Below are 18,663 nucleotides of genomic sequence, written 5' to 3' on the forward strand. Positions count from 1 at the left end.
GTGCTGAATAGAGAGAGTTCTAAATTATACAGATATTTATGCTGATGTTTCTTTTCATAAGTTTGCCAACAATTTTGATGATAATGGGAAGTGGTCATTTTTCATAAAATTAGTCAGTACTCTATGCAAACAGCCTTAAGAAATTGTTCCTTAGTAATTGTCAATAGCTATGAGTTACTTCTAATTTTTAGTAACACTTTACGCAGATAAAAGTCCATGAGTTCACTGGAATTGTAGGGACTTTCCATGGCACATTGAATCTCTGAGACCCAGATGGCTTTCTACAGTTAACTTCTTTTTAACTCCTTTATACATTTCTAATCTTCCACATTAAGCCCACACACTCTGTTTTATTCCTGTAGTTTCTGTTTTCTTCAGTCCTATACACTTAACCTAAATATGCTTTGTGAGGGCTTCATTAACATGTAAAGCATTCCTACCAGTCCAGAGTCTTTCAGAATAAACTGGGTAGCCTGACATAGATAATATTTTATAAGCAAGAGGCTATTTTGAGGTCTAGATTTTATTCATAAACAGTACTTTCTGCAAGTTAGCTGTGAATAAATATCTTTTATGAAAACTGTCACTGTGCTTCTATAAGACACATTCTTTGAAATTCACAGAAAGGCATATATTCTTGACACCTCTTAAACTAAAAACTAAAGAATTGCAGAGGTCAGGTGGCTCTTTAGACTTAAATCTTTCTCTGTGTGAGAAATAAATAAATCTAAACAAATAAGTCTATGGTGGAAAAGAAAATACACAATATATACATATTTTAAATTAATTCTTTTCTTTCACAGGAGTATCTCTGTTAAGCATGTAATCCTTATCTATTCTTAATTTCTCTCTAAATTGTTAAGATATTTAATATTTGTTAAATTGCCTCTTTTTAACCTATGTGCTGTGGTGTGATTTTGAACTAAAAGAGAATAGATTTGTATTCTGCTCCACAAAGTATGCCTTTATGAATAGTAAGATTTCATCTTCTTTTCTTTCTGTATATGGTGCTAATTGTTTAGCAGGGGTCAGAGCCCAATATACAAACCTTTAAATATTTCTCCAATGAATCTATCTGGTTATATATCTTTAGATAACATTTTCAAGAGACCTTGGGTTTGCAATAATTTAGTGTTTATTTCATTTAAAATTCAGTCTCTGATTTTTTTATTATACTCCTGGGCAATTATATGGTATAAAACATTAGTACTTGCTATGAACCAGACGGTGTTCAAAGTGTTCTATGTAACATCATATTTACCCTCATAATAGCCTAAATTAGCAGCTATTATTACCCCCATTTTACTATGAAGAGATTGAGGCACAGAGGGTTAATTGACTTACCTAATGGCATACTGTGACTAAATAGTAAAGCCAGGAGTTGAAGCCAGAGTCTAAGCCCTTAACCACTGTCCTACACTATCAGTCAGTTATGTTGTTAATTCAGACACAGATTAAAAGAAACAAAATACAACAAATGTACACATAAAAATAAAATAGAGCTCTTTTTGAAAAACCTGATGGCAGGAAATTGAAAGGGATGATTTTTATTTTCATTTAACTTGATTTTAAGGTAATTGATTTATTATTTTATTTTATTATAAAAATAAATTGTTTTCATATAAAGTACTTAAATTTTTAAGGAAAATTTTGTGTATAAGTAGCAAATACAGGGAAAATATTGTTGATGTGGTAAATTTGCAAACCAATGATTCAGAGTTAGCCTTTTAAAAAGTTTTTTTAATGACTTTCAAGAAAGAATTAATTGGAGGAAAAACAAAGACTGTGTAACAGGCAGGCTAAAAGAAGTAGAATTAAAAAAAAAGATTCCAGAACCATGGAGAAGATTCTGGATTAACTTGAACTTAGTGATGAATGCCTTGCATCTCTTCTACAGGTCATACATGCTAATTTTTTCAGTATCACTAATTTAGTTTTTGTAATGCATTCCTCCCAATTTCAATGGAGAATGTCATAATATAGGAAGATGCAATTATGACTACATTAATTGGAAAATATAACCCAACTTTCCAGGATTCAAGAGTTGAAGAACTTTAGTCTTTGAATTCAGGAATATATATATAATTAAATATATCTTTATTATCTAAATCTATATTTAGATAATTATGCTTAAACATACACAGAATTTCAGTTGAATTTACACATATATATACATTTTAGGTAATTATTCCTGTTTCCACATTTTCATTCTTTTCTTCCAAAACATCAAATATAAAATTTGCCAATTGAAATGATTTTATTTTCTTAGTGAAAATCAATTGCAACACAGATTCAGAATATATATTTATTGGTGATTTTATCTTTGGCAATAACATACTACAAAATATCATTCAGTTCTTTTTCCAGGACCTTTTATTTTCCAGTTATATTATTATTTCCATCTCTACATATTCTGTCAGATTATAAAAAAAAAAAAATCTTTAATTTTTCCTTTCTCTGAAGCATGGAGATTAAACTGTACCTTTTTTTTTCCTTTTGAGGTAGAAATATAAGTAACAAGAGCAAGAAGACTAATTTCAAGTATATGTTTGTGTTAGTTGTTCAGTCATGTCCAACTTGTGATCCCATAGTCACGACCCCATGGTCTGTAGCCCACCAGGCTCCTCTCTCCATGGGATTCTCCAGGCAAGAATACTGGAGTGGGTACCCATTCCCTTCTCCAAGGGGTCCTCCTGAAACAGGGATTGAATCTGGGTCTCCTGCATTATAGGCAGATGCTTTACCACCTGAGCCACCAGGGAAGCTCAATTTCAAGTATAAACATTTGTAAGGTAAGTAGTTGAATAGCCATTTTACTTTGCCTATAGAAAGACCCCACAAAAGAGGCCAGATGCCCACAGTATTCTAGAATAATTGACTACAATTAAAAGGTGTAGCATATAACTGCTTCTGAATATATTTCACTGGTTTCAAACTGGCTTATCATTCAACAAGACAGAATTCTCACATTCCTGACCATCATTTTCTGCCCATTTTCAGTATATTGATATATATTTATTATCAGAATAGCAAGAAAGAGTGAAGGAGTAGCACCTTGGTGACGGTCAGACCCGAGTTCACATGTTTACTTCTCCTTTTTCTCTGGGTTAATGGGCAGAGGTTGGTTACTTCCTTTCTCATGGTGTCATTACCTAAAAGGAGCCCTCATTGGGCTGTTTGGGAGGATTTAGTGAAATGCCTGTCAGTGGTTTCTTATTCTTGCTGCTGCTGCTACTAAGTTGCTTCAGTCGTGTCCGACTCTATGCGACCCTATGGACAGCAGCCCACCAGGCTCTAGGCAAGAATACTGGAGTGGGTTGCCGTTTCCTTCTCCCTCTGATTCTTAGTAGTGTCTAATTAAATATGAATTTAAGTTTCCTTTTGATGCTCCAAATTAAACAATTACCATATGAAAATATTTACCCTCCTTTCCCAACTTCCATTGCTGCTGTGGGTGTGCAATTGATACTGACTGGTATTGAACTCATTGAGTTATGATGGGAGAAATGATGCTAAAGTTGCCATTGCCGGGGTCATTAGTGTTTAAAAAAACTAAGCTTGATGGGAAAATGTACTTTTAGGCAAGAATGTCCTGCATGTAATGTACAAGTAATTTGGATGAATGGAGTGATTTTTAAAAAGAGTTGGTCTTAGATTATAGGTGTTCTCAAATAAAGATATTCAAGGGAAAACATCTCTACATGAGTAATAAAAAGAATGCAATAAGAAGAGAATTGATATTTTATATTCCAATGGTACTTTTCACAGAAAGAGAAAAAGCAGTCCTAAAATTTGTATGGAACCACAAAAGGCCCAAAACAGCCAAAGCAGTCTTGAGAAACAATAAAATCGGAGACACTGTGGGACCTGATTTCAAATTCTATCACAGAGCTATCATAATCAAAATAGTGTGGTATTGCACTCAGATAGTGGCTGCAGGAGCAGAGTGGAGCAGTTGCAGCAGCAGCTGAGCTAAAGACCCAGCATGTCTGGTCAGCTGGATCTGGATCCAGTGGTGCAGTGAGCAAGGCTTGACCGCTCGAGCGGTGCAGGTCCATGTACCCATGGAGTTGCCAGTGAAGGGGGCGTCTCCCCAGACCCACCTGCCAGGCTTGGAGAGGCCAGAGGCCCAGGCACACAGGGGTGGGTGTCAACCTCAGGGTTTCTCGAGTGAACCTTTAATTAAGTGTGCCAAGGGAGGACGATGTTAGCCAATGGGTGCTACCTCCTCAAGGAGGGAGAGGAGGACCCCGACCATGATGCACTCTATCAGAAGTACTGCCTAACATTATTTTTTAGAAAATAGTATGATATTGGCATGAAAACAGACAGATCAATGGAACAGAATAGAGAGCCCAGAAATAAACCTACAGTTAATGTGGTCAATTGATTTACAACAAAGGAGCTAAGCATATACAATGGGGAAAAGAGTTTCCCCAATAAATGGTGCTAGAAAAACTGGACAGCCAAATGCAAAAACAAATGAGACAGGACCACAATATTCCACCACACACAAAAACTCAGAATGACTAAGACTTGAAGATAGGACCTGGAAGCATAAAGCTCCTAAAAGAAAACAAAGGGGATAAGCTCCTTGAAATAAATATTGGCCATGATTTTTTGAATCTAATCCAAAAGCAAAAACAACAAAATCAAATACTAACACAAGCAAGTGGGACTATATAAACTAAAAAACTTCTTCACAACAAGGGAAAATGTCAACAGAATGAAAAGACAATCTGTTAAATGGGAGAAAATAATTGCAAATCATATATTTGATAATGGGCTAATATCAAAACATGTAAAGAACTCATGCAACTCAATAGCAGAAAAGCAAACGATCTAGTATAAAAATGGACAGAAGATCTGAATAGACATTTCTCTAGAGGAGACACAGAGATTGGTCAGTAGGTACATGCAGAGATACTTAATATCACTGATCAACAGTGAAATGCTAATCAAAACCACAATGAGATATCACCTCATTCCTGTTAGAGTGGCTATCATCAAAAAGATTAGAAATAATAAGTGTTAGTGTGGATGTGGAGAAAAGGAACACTTCTGCACTGCTGATGGGAATGTAAATTGGTACCACCACTATGAAAAGCAGTATGGAGGTTCCTCAAAAAATTAAAAATAGAACTACCATATCCAGTTATTCCACTTCTGGGTATTTATCCAAGGAAAATGAAAACACTACTTTGAAAAGATATATGCAACCCCTTGTTCTTTGAAGCATTGTTTACAATAGACGAGATATAGAATCAACCTGGATTCCATTGATCAAGTCTCCATCAATGAACGAGTGGATAAAGAAATTGTGGTGTGTGTATATACAATGGAATATTATTCATGCGACAACATGAATGGACCTGGAGGGCATTATGCTAAATGAAATAAATAGGACAGAGAAAAGCAAATGCCCATGATCTTACTTTCATGTGGAATCTAAGAAAAAAAATAAATAGATGGAAAGCTAAGCTCATAGATACAGAGAACAGATTGGTGGTTTAGAAGAGAAGCAGGAGGTGGGAAATGGTGGAAGAAATGGGTGAACTCGGGGTTTTTTGTTTTTGTTTTCTTCCAGTTTAAATAAATAGAATTTAAAAAAAATTGAAGACTGCAATAAGAAAATTATATCTCATTCACTTACTGTTATAACATCAATATACACTGTAGTAAATTCCTCTGACAGAGAATCAAACCAGTGTGCAGTCGATAATAAGGAGCAGACACAGTGCCATCTGCAAAGTTGCTGCTGTGGACTGCGGCGCTTGGTCTCTAGCAGAACGGCTTTGCTGTGTGTGACAGACTACACCTAAATGCTTAGATGGGGAGATAACGCCTGATGTATGTGATTCCACATGCCTGTGTATCCCTGATTTGCCAAGGGTGGTTGAGAAGGCATCGCTTCTTTGCATGGAATTCGTGCACAATCTATGTTTGTGCCCAGGGGCAAGACGGGTTAATAAGGCTAGGAAGGAGGGGAGGACGTGGGAGTGGGTAATAACTGGGGAGGACTTCAGAGCATTGACCTGGGGGGAAGGGCGGAGGGCCGAGGATGGAGGGTGTTCCCTGTTGCTTCTGCCGATGTGTCAAGTGGCAGGAGAAATTTTGAAAGCCGTGAGGAGGAGCCAGTGGCTGCGTTTGGGGGTGTTTTGTACCCCACCCTCCCCAGTTGTAGGAAAACCTCTTTCCATTCCGAGGTAACTGAATTGAAGGACGAAGACTGACCCGGGAATAGGAGGAAAGCAATTGTCCCATTGCTCCCTCTCCTGTCATTTCTCCCGTTTGCCTGCTGACTTTTCTCCAAACAAAGTTCATCCGCGCCAAAGTGGCAACAGGTTACCCTGCCCAGGTGCCAGCTGTGGGGAATCTGCCGAAGCCGCCCTGTGTATTCCAAGCTGCCCTGTTATCCAGTCACCATCCCTGAGCATCAGGACCACTTCTGATGGCTGTGGCCTCTGCCGCCCCAGGGAGCATCTTCTGGAAGCAGCTCCTATTCTCTCTCCTGGTGAGTAACAAGCAAAGGATTAGGGAGTCTATGCATGTTACTCGGTGCTGCCTTCCTTCAGGTTGGGCTTGAAAGAGAGGAGGGCGGGAGTGGAAGGCAGAGAAGGGAGACTGGAAGAACAGGAGCAGAGCTGAGTAAAATTCAAGGAAGCACAGAGACTTGTGACCCAGGACGGCTGGTGTTTGGTTTGCTTTTCAAGTTTCCACCGCCAAGCTGTTCATTTTTCAAGGGAATCCCCTGTTCAATCTTGCTGGGGTGTTTTTCTAAGGAGCAATAGGATGAATTCACTCCTCAGGCATTTGGCCTGGAAAGTTCTGAGGTTTGCTTTTGCTACTAGTCACTAAATAAGCTGTACTTGTTTCACCTGCTTAGTTCCCCTGAGCTTCGAGAAGAGGAAAAGGAGTCTGGATGAAGATGTGAAATATCCAGGATTCACTTCATTTTAGCCAGAAAGGACTGAGAGAAGGGCAGAGCTCTTAGTTCAAGGAAGGCGTTTAACTGGGGAAAAAATAATAATAAAGAAAAATGTGACATTCATTGATAAAATACAGGAACTTGACTTCCACTTATGTTTTTTGTAACTGTGTATTTAGGTACTAATTTTTTTCTTTGGCGGGGGTTAGGAAGAGGGGAGTTGTCCCATATCTACATCTGGCATTTCTGAGCACTGAATTTCTTTCTTGTTTTCATTTTCATAAAATATTTTAGCTTCAAATTATATTTTCAGTATTTAAAGATTTTATTGTATCAGGGTAAATATTTTCTCTGTATAAACAGTACACTAGGGGACTTCCCTGGTGGTCCAGTGGCTGAGGCTCGATGCTCCCAATGCAGGGCCCAGGTTCAGTTCCTATATCAGGGAACTAGATTCCCGCAGCTAAGAGTTCTCATGCCTCAGCTAAGATCCCGTGACTAAAACCCAGCACGGCCAAATAAATAAATCAAAAAAAAAAAAAAAAAACACTAAGTGGGGTTAATGGTCATATGCTCATCCTATAATTGTCTGGGGGTATGTGTAGGGGGAGAACAGAGATCTTTAGTTAGTATTATTAGTTAGGTAAAATGAAGGGAAAGCTTTCTAAGATATTCACCCAGATTTCTTTTACTTTTGGTCTCTGCTTTGCCCAGTACCCTTTGGTTAGCCCACTGCCATCCATTCCTTATGCCATGATGCCTAAAAATGAGTCTGACCCCAGCTTCCTCCAAATAACTAAGCTGCTTGTTTAATTTGAAGACTGGGATATAGTATGTCTTAGAGATCTGCATTGGCTCTGTCTGTGAGGCAGAACCAATGAAGTGGGGACCCTAGGGCAGGAAGGAAAACTGATGGAGGTATGAGAGGATATGTAGATGTATCCTCTGAGAATAATGTGTGACTATATAGTATAGATGTGTAGGTCTATGAATCTATGTGTGTAGATACTCATATCTATTTCTAATTATAAAATGCTCTTCCACGTTATATACTTAGACCATTATTAATATAATTTTTTATATACAGAAAGTTCTTTAGGTATATTTTTGTACATTCCCTGACATTAGAAATGAAAATATTAAGAAGTTAAGTACATAGTAAAAAGACCCATTTTTTAAAAAGAGGTTATTTAATTTAAAGCCAGAATACAAATACAACTTTTTAAATTCCAGTTTTTGGTGTTATCTAACAGAGTTATTGTAAAATTACAGACTATTTAAATAGGCCTACATGATATAGCCAATAGACTTGAGTTGAGTTAGAAAAGAAATGTACATCCATAGTATAGCTGATGGTTTTCTTTCCTTCTCTCAAATAATGGGTCCCCTAACTCTAGAAGGGCTTCCCTTGTGGCTCAACTGGCAAAGAATCTGCCTGCAATTCGGGAGATGTGGATTTGATCCCTGGGTTGGGAATATCCCCTGGAGAAGGGAAAGGCTACACTCCAGTATTCTGGCCTGGAGAAGTCCATGTGGTTGCAAAGAGTTGGATGCAACTGAGTGACTTTTCCTGAGAAATCAGAATGACATTTACAAATGACCCTAGAGATGATAAACTCTACATATAAAGTCAATAGTTTGTAACTCATTTTCTTGAAATGATGCAATACAATTCAGGTTCTAAGAACTCTGTTCATTTTAATTTTTTCATTGCTACTAAATGACTGTTGGGTTCCTAAAGCCATTTTCTTTGCTGTTTCCTTTTAAAATGAATATGAAAAATATTGAAAGATTAGAAGATTAATTTGTTATTGAAATTCACAATATTTTTATCAGTAAGACAAAACTGTAATGTGAAAGCTTCTGATCAAATGTAACTCCTGATTTTTTTCTTTCTTTTGAGGTTTTAATATTATTTTGCGATGCTTGTCAGAAAATTTCTCTTCAAGTTCCTTCTCATCTTCGGGCTGAAGCACTTGTAGGCAAAGGTGAGAAAGGATGTAAAGAATTTCATAGTTTTAACTGCTACACTTAGCTTTCGGCTGTTCAAGCCATACGGTAGTCATTTTGGCATTAAAATTTGACTTGAAAGATAAACAACTTGTTTTTTGGTTGTGGTTAGAAACAATTAAAGCACCAAGTTAGTTGTGTACTTTTCTTGTTAGGAAAATTAGCAAACATCAGAAGGCTAAATTATCTTAGTTTAGTACAAACAAAGCACCAAAATGAGAAACGTGTTTTAATTTCCTATGACTGATCTGCTGCCAAAATCGCCAAACCAGCATTCTTTCATTGATTAGATAGAAAACAGACATGACAAAATTGAAGTGCCCCCAAAGAAAATTTATGCTGGAGATTGATGACAAAGACCAGGTGCCCAGCAAGAATTTGTGTGATCTATTTTACAGAAAAGCTTCCGAAAGTCAAATAAAATGTTAAGTAGTTTTACTGTTGGAGAAGGCAATGGCACCCCACTCCAGTACTCTTGCCTGGAAAATCCCATGGATGGAGGAGCCTGGTGCGCTGCCGTCCATGGGGTTGCTAGGAGTCGGACACGACTGAGCGACTTCACTTTCACTTTTCACTTTCATGCATTGGGGAAAGAAATGGCAATCCACTCCAGTGTTCTTGCCTGGAAAATCCCAGGGTTGGGGGAGCCTAGTGGGCTGCAGTCTCTGGGGTCGCACAGAGTCGGACATGACTGAAGCGACTTAGCAGCAGCAGCAACAGTCTTACTATCACAGCCAGGCTTTCCTGGTGGCTCAGTGGTAAAGAATCTGCCTGCCAATGCAGGAGACGCAAGAGAATGTGGCTTCAGTCCCTGGATTGGGACGATCTCCTGGAGAAGGAATTGACAACCCACTCTAGTATTCTTGCCTGGGAAATCCCATGGACAGAGGAGCCTAGTGGGCTATAATCATGGGGTTATAAAGAGTCAGACACAATTGAGTACCTGAGGATGCATACACACACTGTCACAGCTATATCTGAGGCATGACTTGGTTGTTCTAAGTCTAGGAGTAACATCCCTTTCATCAATATTTTTCACTAGCCTTAAGTTTACAACTAGAAAAACACATCTCATATACAGAAGTGGTATTTTTTCCAAGACAGACAATGCTTTGCCCAGTGTTTGGAGGTTTTAAATTAATCCCCTTTTCTTTCAAAAGTACTGAAAGGATATACAGCCTACACTCTAAAGACACAAAGTAAATATGATAAATATTGGGTTAGCCACAGAGTTCATTGGGGTTTCTTCTGTAACAACCTATGGAAAAATCTGAATGAACTTTTTAGCCAATCCAATATCTTAAATATGAATCTGCAAAGGAAATATTTTGATACAACCACTAAGCATAATTAAGCATGGAGTTTATTAAGCTTCCAAAAGATTTTATAGAAGTAGTACTTGCAATATTACTGAGAAATATTATTCAAGTATAGGACAGTTTTCTAATTTTTTGCAAGAGAGTTTTATTAATAACCATCATAGATGATTACAAAGAAGTTCAAAATCTGACATTATGCAGTTAGTTTAACTACATGTAATAGAGAAGGATGCATTTGTGCATAATAATGAGTTAAAGTGGAAACAATAAATCCAGTGACATTAAAAATATTTTATATCTATTCATAAATTAATTGCTAATGAAATCAGTGGAGACAGCAACTCCATCAATTTAATTATTTAATTTTTATGGCCTATAAGTTTTAGAAGAGTAAGTACTCCACACCCCTAGCGTAACCTCCCTCTTTTTGCTTCTCCCACATTAACTAGAGGTTGTCATTCCTGTAAAACTTGTTCTATCCTTGTTTCACTTTACAAATTACTGTGATATTTCTTCCCTGCAGTGAATCTGAAGGAGTGTCTCCAGTCGGCCAGCCTAATCCTGTCAAGTGATCCTGACTTCAGGATTCTAGAAGATGGCTCCATTTACACAACACATGACCTTCTTTTGTCTTCTGGAAAGACTTTTTCGATTTTGCTCTCAGACAGTCAGGGACAGGGGCAGAAGGAGATAGAAATCATACTGGAAGCAGGAGGAAAGAAGGTATATTAGACAAGACTTAAATGGCAACCCACTCCAGTGTTCTTGCCTGGAGAATCCCAGGGACCGGGGAGCCTGGTGGGCTGCTGTCTATGGGGTCGCACAGAGTCGGACATGACTGAAGCGACTTGGCAGCAGCAGCAGCAAGCACAATAATCTGCTCACCAGAGCCCTTCATCTATTTCCATCCTTGTTAAAATTCTTGTTCTTGAATACTCACTTTTTTTCTATTCCATTTATAACAAACATATGTAAAAACTAGACTGCTTTAATGAGTCATAGAGTGATTTACAAGTGGTGTGAAAATGAACAGCTCTGTAGCCAGGGAACCAAGGCAGAATATCAAAGGTTTCAGGTGATGTTCTGAGGTGTGGCAACAAGAGTGACCTACCTGCAGAACAAGGCAGGGCAGGTCTAAGACTCACTGAAGATTGATCCTGGCTGGAGGCGTGACACTCCACCCTGAATGGCTTTCCCTCAAGTGACTGTGGGTTTGAGTCTCTAAAGAAAAGATGAGAAGGTCTCCAGTTTATTCCTATCTTAACAGAACATTTTACAAGGTCCTTCCCTTCAGAGAATGCTGTATGGCCAGTCCACGGGATTGGTTTGAATGTTCTGACTCTAAGCTAGTCTTCTTGCAGGGAGTGGTGGTGCTTAGGAAGTGAGAAGGGAGAAGGTTCCTGGAATTCATATAAATCTCACTTTAAACAAATTATGCACAACAATTTGGTCTTACAAGATAATTTATTAATAAGTGATTTGATTTATAAGGAAATTTTTCAGCTCAATTCCTTTTGACTGTAAGAATCTTCATCAAATTTAGAATATGCTTACATATTACATATCCTTTACATTTGTTTAACATTTAGACTTAATGTTCTATAATAACATAACATTAACATAAGCCTTAATGTAACATAAGGCTTATACAATATTATTTTATATACAAATTGTAAAGAGTCTCCATATGAAATAAAATATGCTGGAACACACACTGTGTGTCTTTATATAGGTATACAAATGTATACATTTTCAAGTTAGCTAGTATTTTAGCAAATTCTGGTTGTACCACTCTTTGTGAAATAAAATCAAGTCTTTATTTTTTGGATTATTTCTTTTTAGCGGGTCAGTATTTCTTCAGATAGTATCTTTCATCAAAACCCTATAAAGTTCTGGTTGGTTAGGTGATAAGTGATTAAAACAGGAAATAGGTGAAACTGGTTTTGTGTGTGTATGTGTGTGTGTGTTACTAACAAAAAAAGAGAAATTGGGCATTATCCATAAAATTGTTATGTGCAACTGTTACCTATTTTCTTCATGTTACTGTTTATGTGAAAAATCACTGGATCTAGAATGATAAGCAATGCTGTATTTTTTTCACCTCTCATCCAATGCAGGTTCCTAAGAGACATATGAAAGACGCAGTCCTCAGGCGAAGCAAGAGGCGATGGGCGCCTATTCCGTGTTCGCTGATGGAGAACTCACTAGGTCCATTTCCACAGCATGTGCAGCAGGTATATGTCATCTTATTTGATGTTATATGTTAGCTTTGTTTCTTTGTTTTTAGAACTTTCCATTTGAGTTGAATCAGGGTTTTAACCTGTTGGTACTAATAAGGACCACCTATTTATGAGAACTAGGGTCCTATAGAAGACAGTTTGAATTTTATCACTTCCCTCCAAAAGTCATATTTTAGCATTAGAAACAAGTTGTATATTTTGAGTTTCTGATTCTTTTAGGTCTGCATCCAGATTCTCTCAAATATCTTGCCAGAATTTAGCATTCACATACAGAGGACATGCCTACAGGTTTTGCATAATTCAATTCTCCCTTTCATTAGCACTTACCCTCACAAAAAAAGGCCAATATATCTGTTTTCCAAAAAGTAGTATTACTGCCACTTAACTTAGGCCAATTTTCAGTTCAGTTCAGTTCAGTTCAATTCAGTTGCTCAGTTTTGTCCAACTCTTTGCGACCCCATGGACTGCAGCACGCCGGGTTTCCCTATCCATCACCAACTCCCGGAGCTTGCTCAAACTCATGTCCATCGAGTCGGTGATGACATCCAACCATTTCATCCTCTGTCGTCCCCTTCTCCTCCTGCCTTTAATCTTTCCTGGCATCAGGGTCTTTTCCAATGAGTCAGTTCTTTGCATCCAGGTGGTCAAAGTATTGGAGCTTCAGCTTCAGCATCAGTCCTTCCAATGAAGATTCAGGACTGATTTCCTTTAGAATTGACTGGTTTGATCTCCTTGCATTCCAAGGAATTCTCAAGAGTCTTATCCAACATCACAGTTCAAAGGCAACAATTCTTCAGCACTCAGTTTTCTTTATAGTCCAATTCCCATATCCGTACATGACTACTGGAAAAACCATAGCTTTGACTAGATGGCAAAGTAGTGTCTCTGCTTTTTAATATGCTGTCTAGGTTGGTCATAGCTTTTCTTCCAAGGAGCAAGTGTCTTTTAATTTCATGGCTGTAGTCACCATCTGCAGTGATTTGGAGCCCAAGAAAATCAAGTCTGCCACTAATTCCATTGTTTCCCCATCTATTTGCCATGAAGTGATGGGACCGGATGCCATGATCTTCAGTTGAAATTGTACAATTCATGATGCATTAACTATGGGAGGAAAGTTGTGTTATTTCCAGTTTTTTAGTCACAAAATTTCCCTTCCAAATAATTCAAAACCACTGAAATCATGGCTGTATACAGGAATAAGAGTAAGTGAATAAGAATAGAAAAAGAATAATCAGTGCCATGATTTTTCCATACTTATGCAGATAACTTCAAAGAATTTAGTATTCAATAATAAGTGACAGAGTTTGTGGCTTCGCACAATGCAGGATATAACTGAGAATTTTAAAATATGGGAGACACTGGGAAAGAAAGAATAGATATGTGGGAAAGAGAGCAGGAAATAAAAAATAAGGGCTTCCCTGGTGGCTCAGTGGTAAAGAATCTGCCTGCCAGTGCAGGAGACCTGGGTTTGATCCCTGGGTTGGGAAGATCCCCTGGAGAAGGAAAAGACAACTCACCCCGGTATTCTTGCCTGAGAAATTCCAAGGACAGGGAAGCCTGTCTGGCTACAGTCTATGGGGTCACAAAAGAGTCGGACACGACTTAGTGACTAAACAACAACAATACTAAATAAACTATCACAAGAGATTAGGTTGAAAGTATTTATCATGATATATTTGCTCTTTTCCTAAACTGTCAATTATTGTTACAGGTTCAGTCTGATGCTGCACAAAACTACACCATCTTTTACTCCATAAGCGGACCAGGGGTAGACAAAGAGCCCTTCAATCTGTTCTTCATAGAAAAAGATACAGGGGATATATTTTGTACAAGAAGCATAGACCGTGAGCAATATCAAGAGTTTCCGGTAAGATGATTGCATCATTAATTCAGATTTATGTTTTTTTATTACTGGTTTAGTAGTTTCATGGGGCTTCCCTGGTGGCTCAGAGGTTAAAGCGTCTGTCTGCAGTGTGGGAGACCTGGTTCAATCCCTGGGTCGGGAAGATCCCCTGGAGAAGGAAATGGCAACCCACTCCAGTATTCTTGCCTGGAGAATCCCATGGATGGAGAAGCCTGGTAGGCTGCAGTCCATGGGGTCGCAAAGAGTCGGACACGACTGAGCGACTTCACTTTCTTTAGTATTTTGAAGCTATTTATATATATCAGAAGAATCAATGATTTGTCTTAATATTTTAAATATTGTCCATTGGTACAATAGATGAAAAAGGATGATTATTACAAGGGAATAAAAGGGAGGGGGAAGGGAAAATATAAATTTTAAAGGACAGGTTTTGATGTGTATAATCCTGGGACAAGAGCAGTGAATTTTAATGAATTTAAAGTTCTCTATAATAACTTAGTTCTGATCACATGATAATTTTTTAAAAATACTGGTGTTTGGGCCAGTTCCCAGAAATTCCAATTTAATTGTTTCAGGATGAAAGTAAAAGTGTTAGCTGCTCAGTCTTGTCCGACTCTTTACAACACCATGGACTGTAGCCCACCAGGCTCCTCTGTCTGTGGGATTTTTCAGGCAGGAATACTGGAGTGGGTTGCCGTTCCCTCCCCCAGGGGACCTTCCCGACCCAGGGATAGAACTGAGTCTCCTGCAATGTAGGTTGATTCTTTACCGTCTGAGTCACCAGTTGGAAATTTGTAGTCAATGGTATAAAATTTAAATAATAGTCTTCTAACTCAGCTGAAAATATGACTAATTATAAAATACAATATTCTATTTATACTTAATAGAGCAATATTTAAATATATTATTATTGCTTTCAATATAGAATTATGGGAACTAGCCTACAAAGTCATTAGTTTCATTGAGCTTTTTGAAACTGTTGCTGTAGTAACTAATTATGAAAATATTTATAGTTTCTTTATTATCTGAGCATACATGAATTATCCTAGGGGTCCAGGCTGTAGTTTAAAGTTAGCTGAATCTCCAGTTTAAATCATCTTTTTTGAGATGCTCAGCCCATGAATAGTGAAAAATAAAACTAGAAATCACTACATCTGAAAAATCAGTGTAATGTCAAATAATGATATTTATTTTAAACATTGGGACATATCATTTTAAACGTAAGAAGTAGATGATCATTTTAAACGTAAGAAGTAGATGATCATTTCCATTGAGGAGAAAAACTAGCAAAAAGTAATGTAAATTACAGCAGGATGGACTTAGGTTAGATGGGGAGATGTTTTACTGCCAATGTGATGAGGTACAGAAATTCATCATAAGTGGTCCTGTAAGGCAGTTTTTACAGAGGGCAAACCCTTGGGGGTAGTTTGTTCTCCTAAAAAAGAAAGATGGATGGAATTATATGCAAAAAGCTGTTTATTGAAGAATTATTCAATGTAAGGCACTGTGCTTTAGTCACACAAGGTGCTTTAGTCACACAAATATTCTTACTCTCAGGCTTCAACTCTGAAAAAAATTGGAAACCAATAGGGACATAAAACAATTATAGAGCTTCCTCTAGCCAAGAGTCTCAAAATGACAGCAGTCGAAAGAGAGAAAAATTACATCAAATATGAAGGGAGAGGGAGGGTTTGATAAGAAGGCTGAAAGTGTGGTGGTGGAGGTGATGATGGTAATGGTGAAGTGGTGATAATACACTGCTGTATCCCTTAGTGTGGAATTTATTAAGATACAGGGATCAGACTGATGGAAACCAAAGTATAAGCTTTATTACTGAAAAAGCCCAGCTGGAGGTTGTTTGGGGAAAAGTGAAAAAGGGAACAGAGGGAACATGGACGGTTATTTCAAAAACTTCTCTTCTAGAGATTAGAAGTGGAAATGTCTTCCCCATCAGGTTAGCATGCGAAGATGAAATATGGCTTTTCAACACAGCAATGAGGATTTTCTGTTACTTTGGTAGATAATGGTGAGATCACAGAAGAGTCTTATTCAGGAATATCATCATTAAAATTATGCTTTATGGAAATGCGTCTGACTCCTGAGAGCTACATAGTTTGGAGAAGGTCAGTTAGGAAAATTATAGGAAATTTGTTGGACATTGGTTGGAAAGTTGGTCGGCCAATACTTTGGCCACCTGATACAAAGAACTGACTCTTTGGAAAAGACCCTGGTGCTGGGAAAGATTGAAGGCAGGAGGAGAAGGGGACGACAGAGGATGAGATGATTGGATGGCATCACCAACTCAATGGACATGAGTTTGAGAAAGCTCCGGCAGTTGGTGATGGACAGGGAAGCCTGGCATACTGCAGTCCATGGGGTTGCAAAGAGTCGGCCATGACTGAGCAACTGAACTGAACTGGTTGGACATGTATGTACAATATAACAGGAAAGTTGATAGGATGCATTTGGGGTCAAATGAGGATGGTGGCTTTGGAAATAGAAAAGAGGAGATGAATAATAAAGAGACACAGAAATGCTGTAATCTCAAGAACCTAGTGCACAGAAATGCTTCACTCTCTAGAGTCTGGCAATTGACTAACATAAGGCTAAAGAGGGAGGGGTTAGATACCTGGGGTTTTAATCTTGGTTCTTTGTAGAAAATGGTTACAGTAGGGGAATCAAGAAAGTTAGCTGTGGTGAAGAACTGAATTCACACAGAGTTCACTCTGGGCAGCTTTAGTTGTTTCTGTCAGTGGAGAAAATCTGTTTAACTCAACAACCATTTACCAAAGACTGACTATGCATATACTACATAAGAAGAGTTCAAAAATAATCTGATGGTATTTAAAGAGAAAGGGCATTAAATTATTGCATTTGGGGTCAAGATATATCCTTTTGAGATAGAGTTTGGAATGCATATATGATTTTGCTAACACTTTTACTACACAAGAAATACATCTTAAGGATAGAAAAAATGAGAAAATACAGGTAAAGAGAGAAAAGAGCATAATTGAATCACCCAGAAATCATTGATATATATTGTTTATTTCTTAAGTCATTAAATCATGTCCAACTCTTTGCAACCCTATGGACTTAGCCCACCAGGCTCCTCTGTCCATGTGATTTCCCAGGCAAGAATCCTGGCATGGATTGCTATTTTCTTCTCCATATATGTGTATCAGTTCAGTTCAGTTGCTCAGTCGTGTCTGACTCTTTGCGACCCCATGGACTGCAGTATGCCAGGCTTCCCTGTCCATCACCACCTCCCGGAGCTTGCTCAGACTCACGTCCATCGAGTTGGTAATACTGTCCAACCATCTCATCCTCTGTTGTCCATATATAAGTCTACAAATAACTAGAATCATATTTTGTACAAACTTTAGGGGAAAAAAAAAAATTGTCATTAGCATGACCTGAGGAAGTCTACATGCATTCTAACAAGGAGAACAGTGCACAGTTAATTCGGGGACCAGAGAAGCCTCATTGAGCTGGAGAGTGTGGTCTTTGGTGGGAAAACAATGAGAAAGGATTGAAGCTGGAGGGCAGGCAGAGACTGTGCAGCTGTGTTGTTTCTCTGTTGCATACATTCTTAGACCTTTGGCAATGATTTTTTTTTTAAGTATTATGACTTTCCCCAACTGCTAAGTTCAATTTTGTGCCAAATTTGTTATTTAAGAATCAACTGATGGTGTTCATCTACCTTTCAGATCTATGCCTATGCGACCACTGCAGATGGTTATGCACCTGAGTATCCACTTCCCCTAGTATTCAAAGTTGAAGATGACAATGATAATGCCCCATATTTTGAAAACAAACTGACCGTCTTTACTGTGCCTGAGAATTGCCGAACTGGTAAGTTCATGTTTTAGGAAAATACAAGATATTTTGCTTCAGTTGAATTCTTTATTACTGTTTTAAGCAGGGTTAGGCAAAATATTTTTAAATGTTTGACTTTCAAGGTATTTTACATACGGACTTCCCTGGCAGTCCAGTGGCTAAAACTACATGCTCCCATTGCAGGAAGTCCAGGTTCCATCCCTGGTCAGGGAACTGGATCCCACATGCCACAACTAAAACCCAGTGTGGTTAAATGAACAAATATTTTTAAAAATAATCTACATAAAACTTTGTAGTCTTATAAGATCATAGGCTCTTCAAAGTCAAAGTCTTTGTATTAATTTTCTAGGTACATGTAGAAGGCTGCTAACTGATCCACAAAGTTTCTAACTTTGTTAGATTAATCCACAATGGCAGATAAATGCTTTTTATATTTTCTATTTTGATCATGTGCATAGGTGTCCA

General features: G+C 38.0%; 1 protein-coding gene across 2 annotated transcripts in view; it reads left to right on the forward strand.

Moving 5' to 3' along the window:
• The first annotated feature begins 5,414 nt into the window (after positions 1 to 5,414).
• Positions 5,415 to 18,663, forward strand: part of DSC1 (desmocollin 1) — a 38,950-nt gene continuing 25,701 nt past the window's right edge. The window contains exons 1-6 of one of the 2 annotated variants that reach the window (XM_061399680.1): positions 5,415 to 6,514; positions 8,832 to 8,916; positions 10,781 to 10,980; positions 12,375 to 12,491; positions 14,209 to 14,364; positions 18,069 to 18,213. In XM_061399680.1, the coding sequence (XP_061255664.1) occupies positions 6,452 to 6,514; positions 8,832 to 8,916; positions 10,781 to 10,980; positions 12,375 to 12,491; positions 14,209 to 14,364; positions 18,069 to 18,213 (766 nt within the window). In that variant the 5' untranslated portion in view covers positions 5,415 to 6,451. The remainder of the gene's footprint in view (positions 6,515 to 8,831; positions 8,917 to 10,780; positions 10,981 to 12,374; positions 12,492 to 14,208; positions 14,365 to 18,068; positions 18,214 to 18,663) is intronic. The other variant, XM_061399679.1, reaches the window with a different exon arrangement.

The sequence above is a fragment of the Bos javanicus genome, chromosome 24 (genome assembly GCF_032452875.1).
Source record: "Bos javanicus breed banteng chromosome 24, ARS-OSU_banteng_1.0, whole genome shotgun sequence".
In the NCBI taxonomy this organism is placed as follows: Eukaryota; Metazoa; Chordata; class Mammalia; order Artiodactyla; family Bovidae; genus Bos; species Bos javanicus.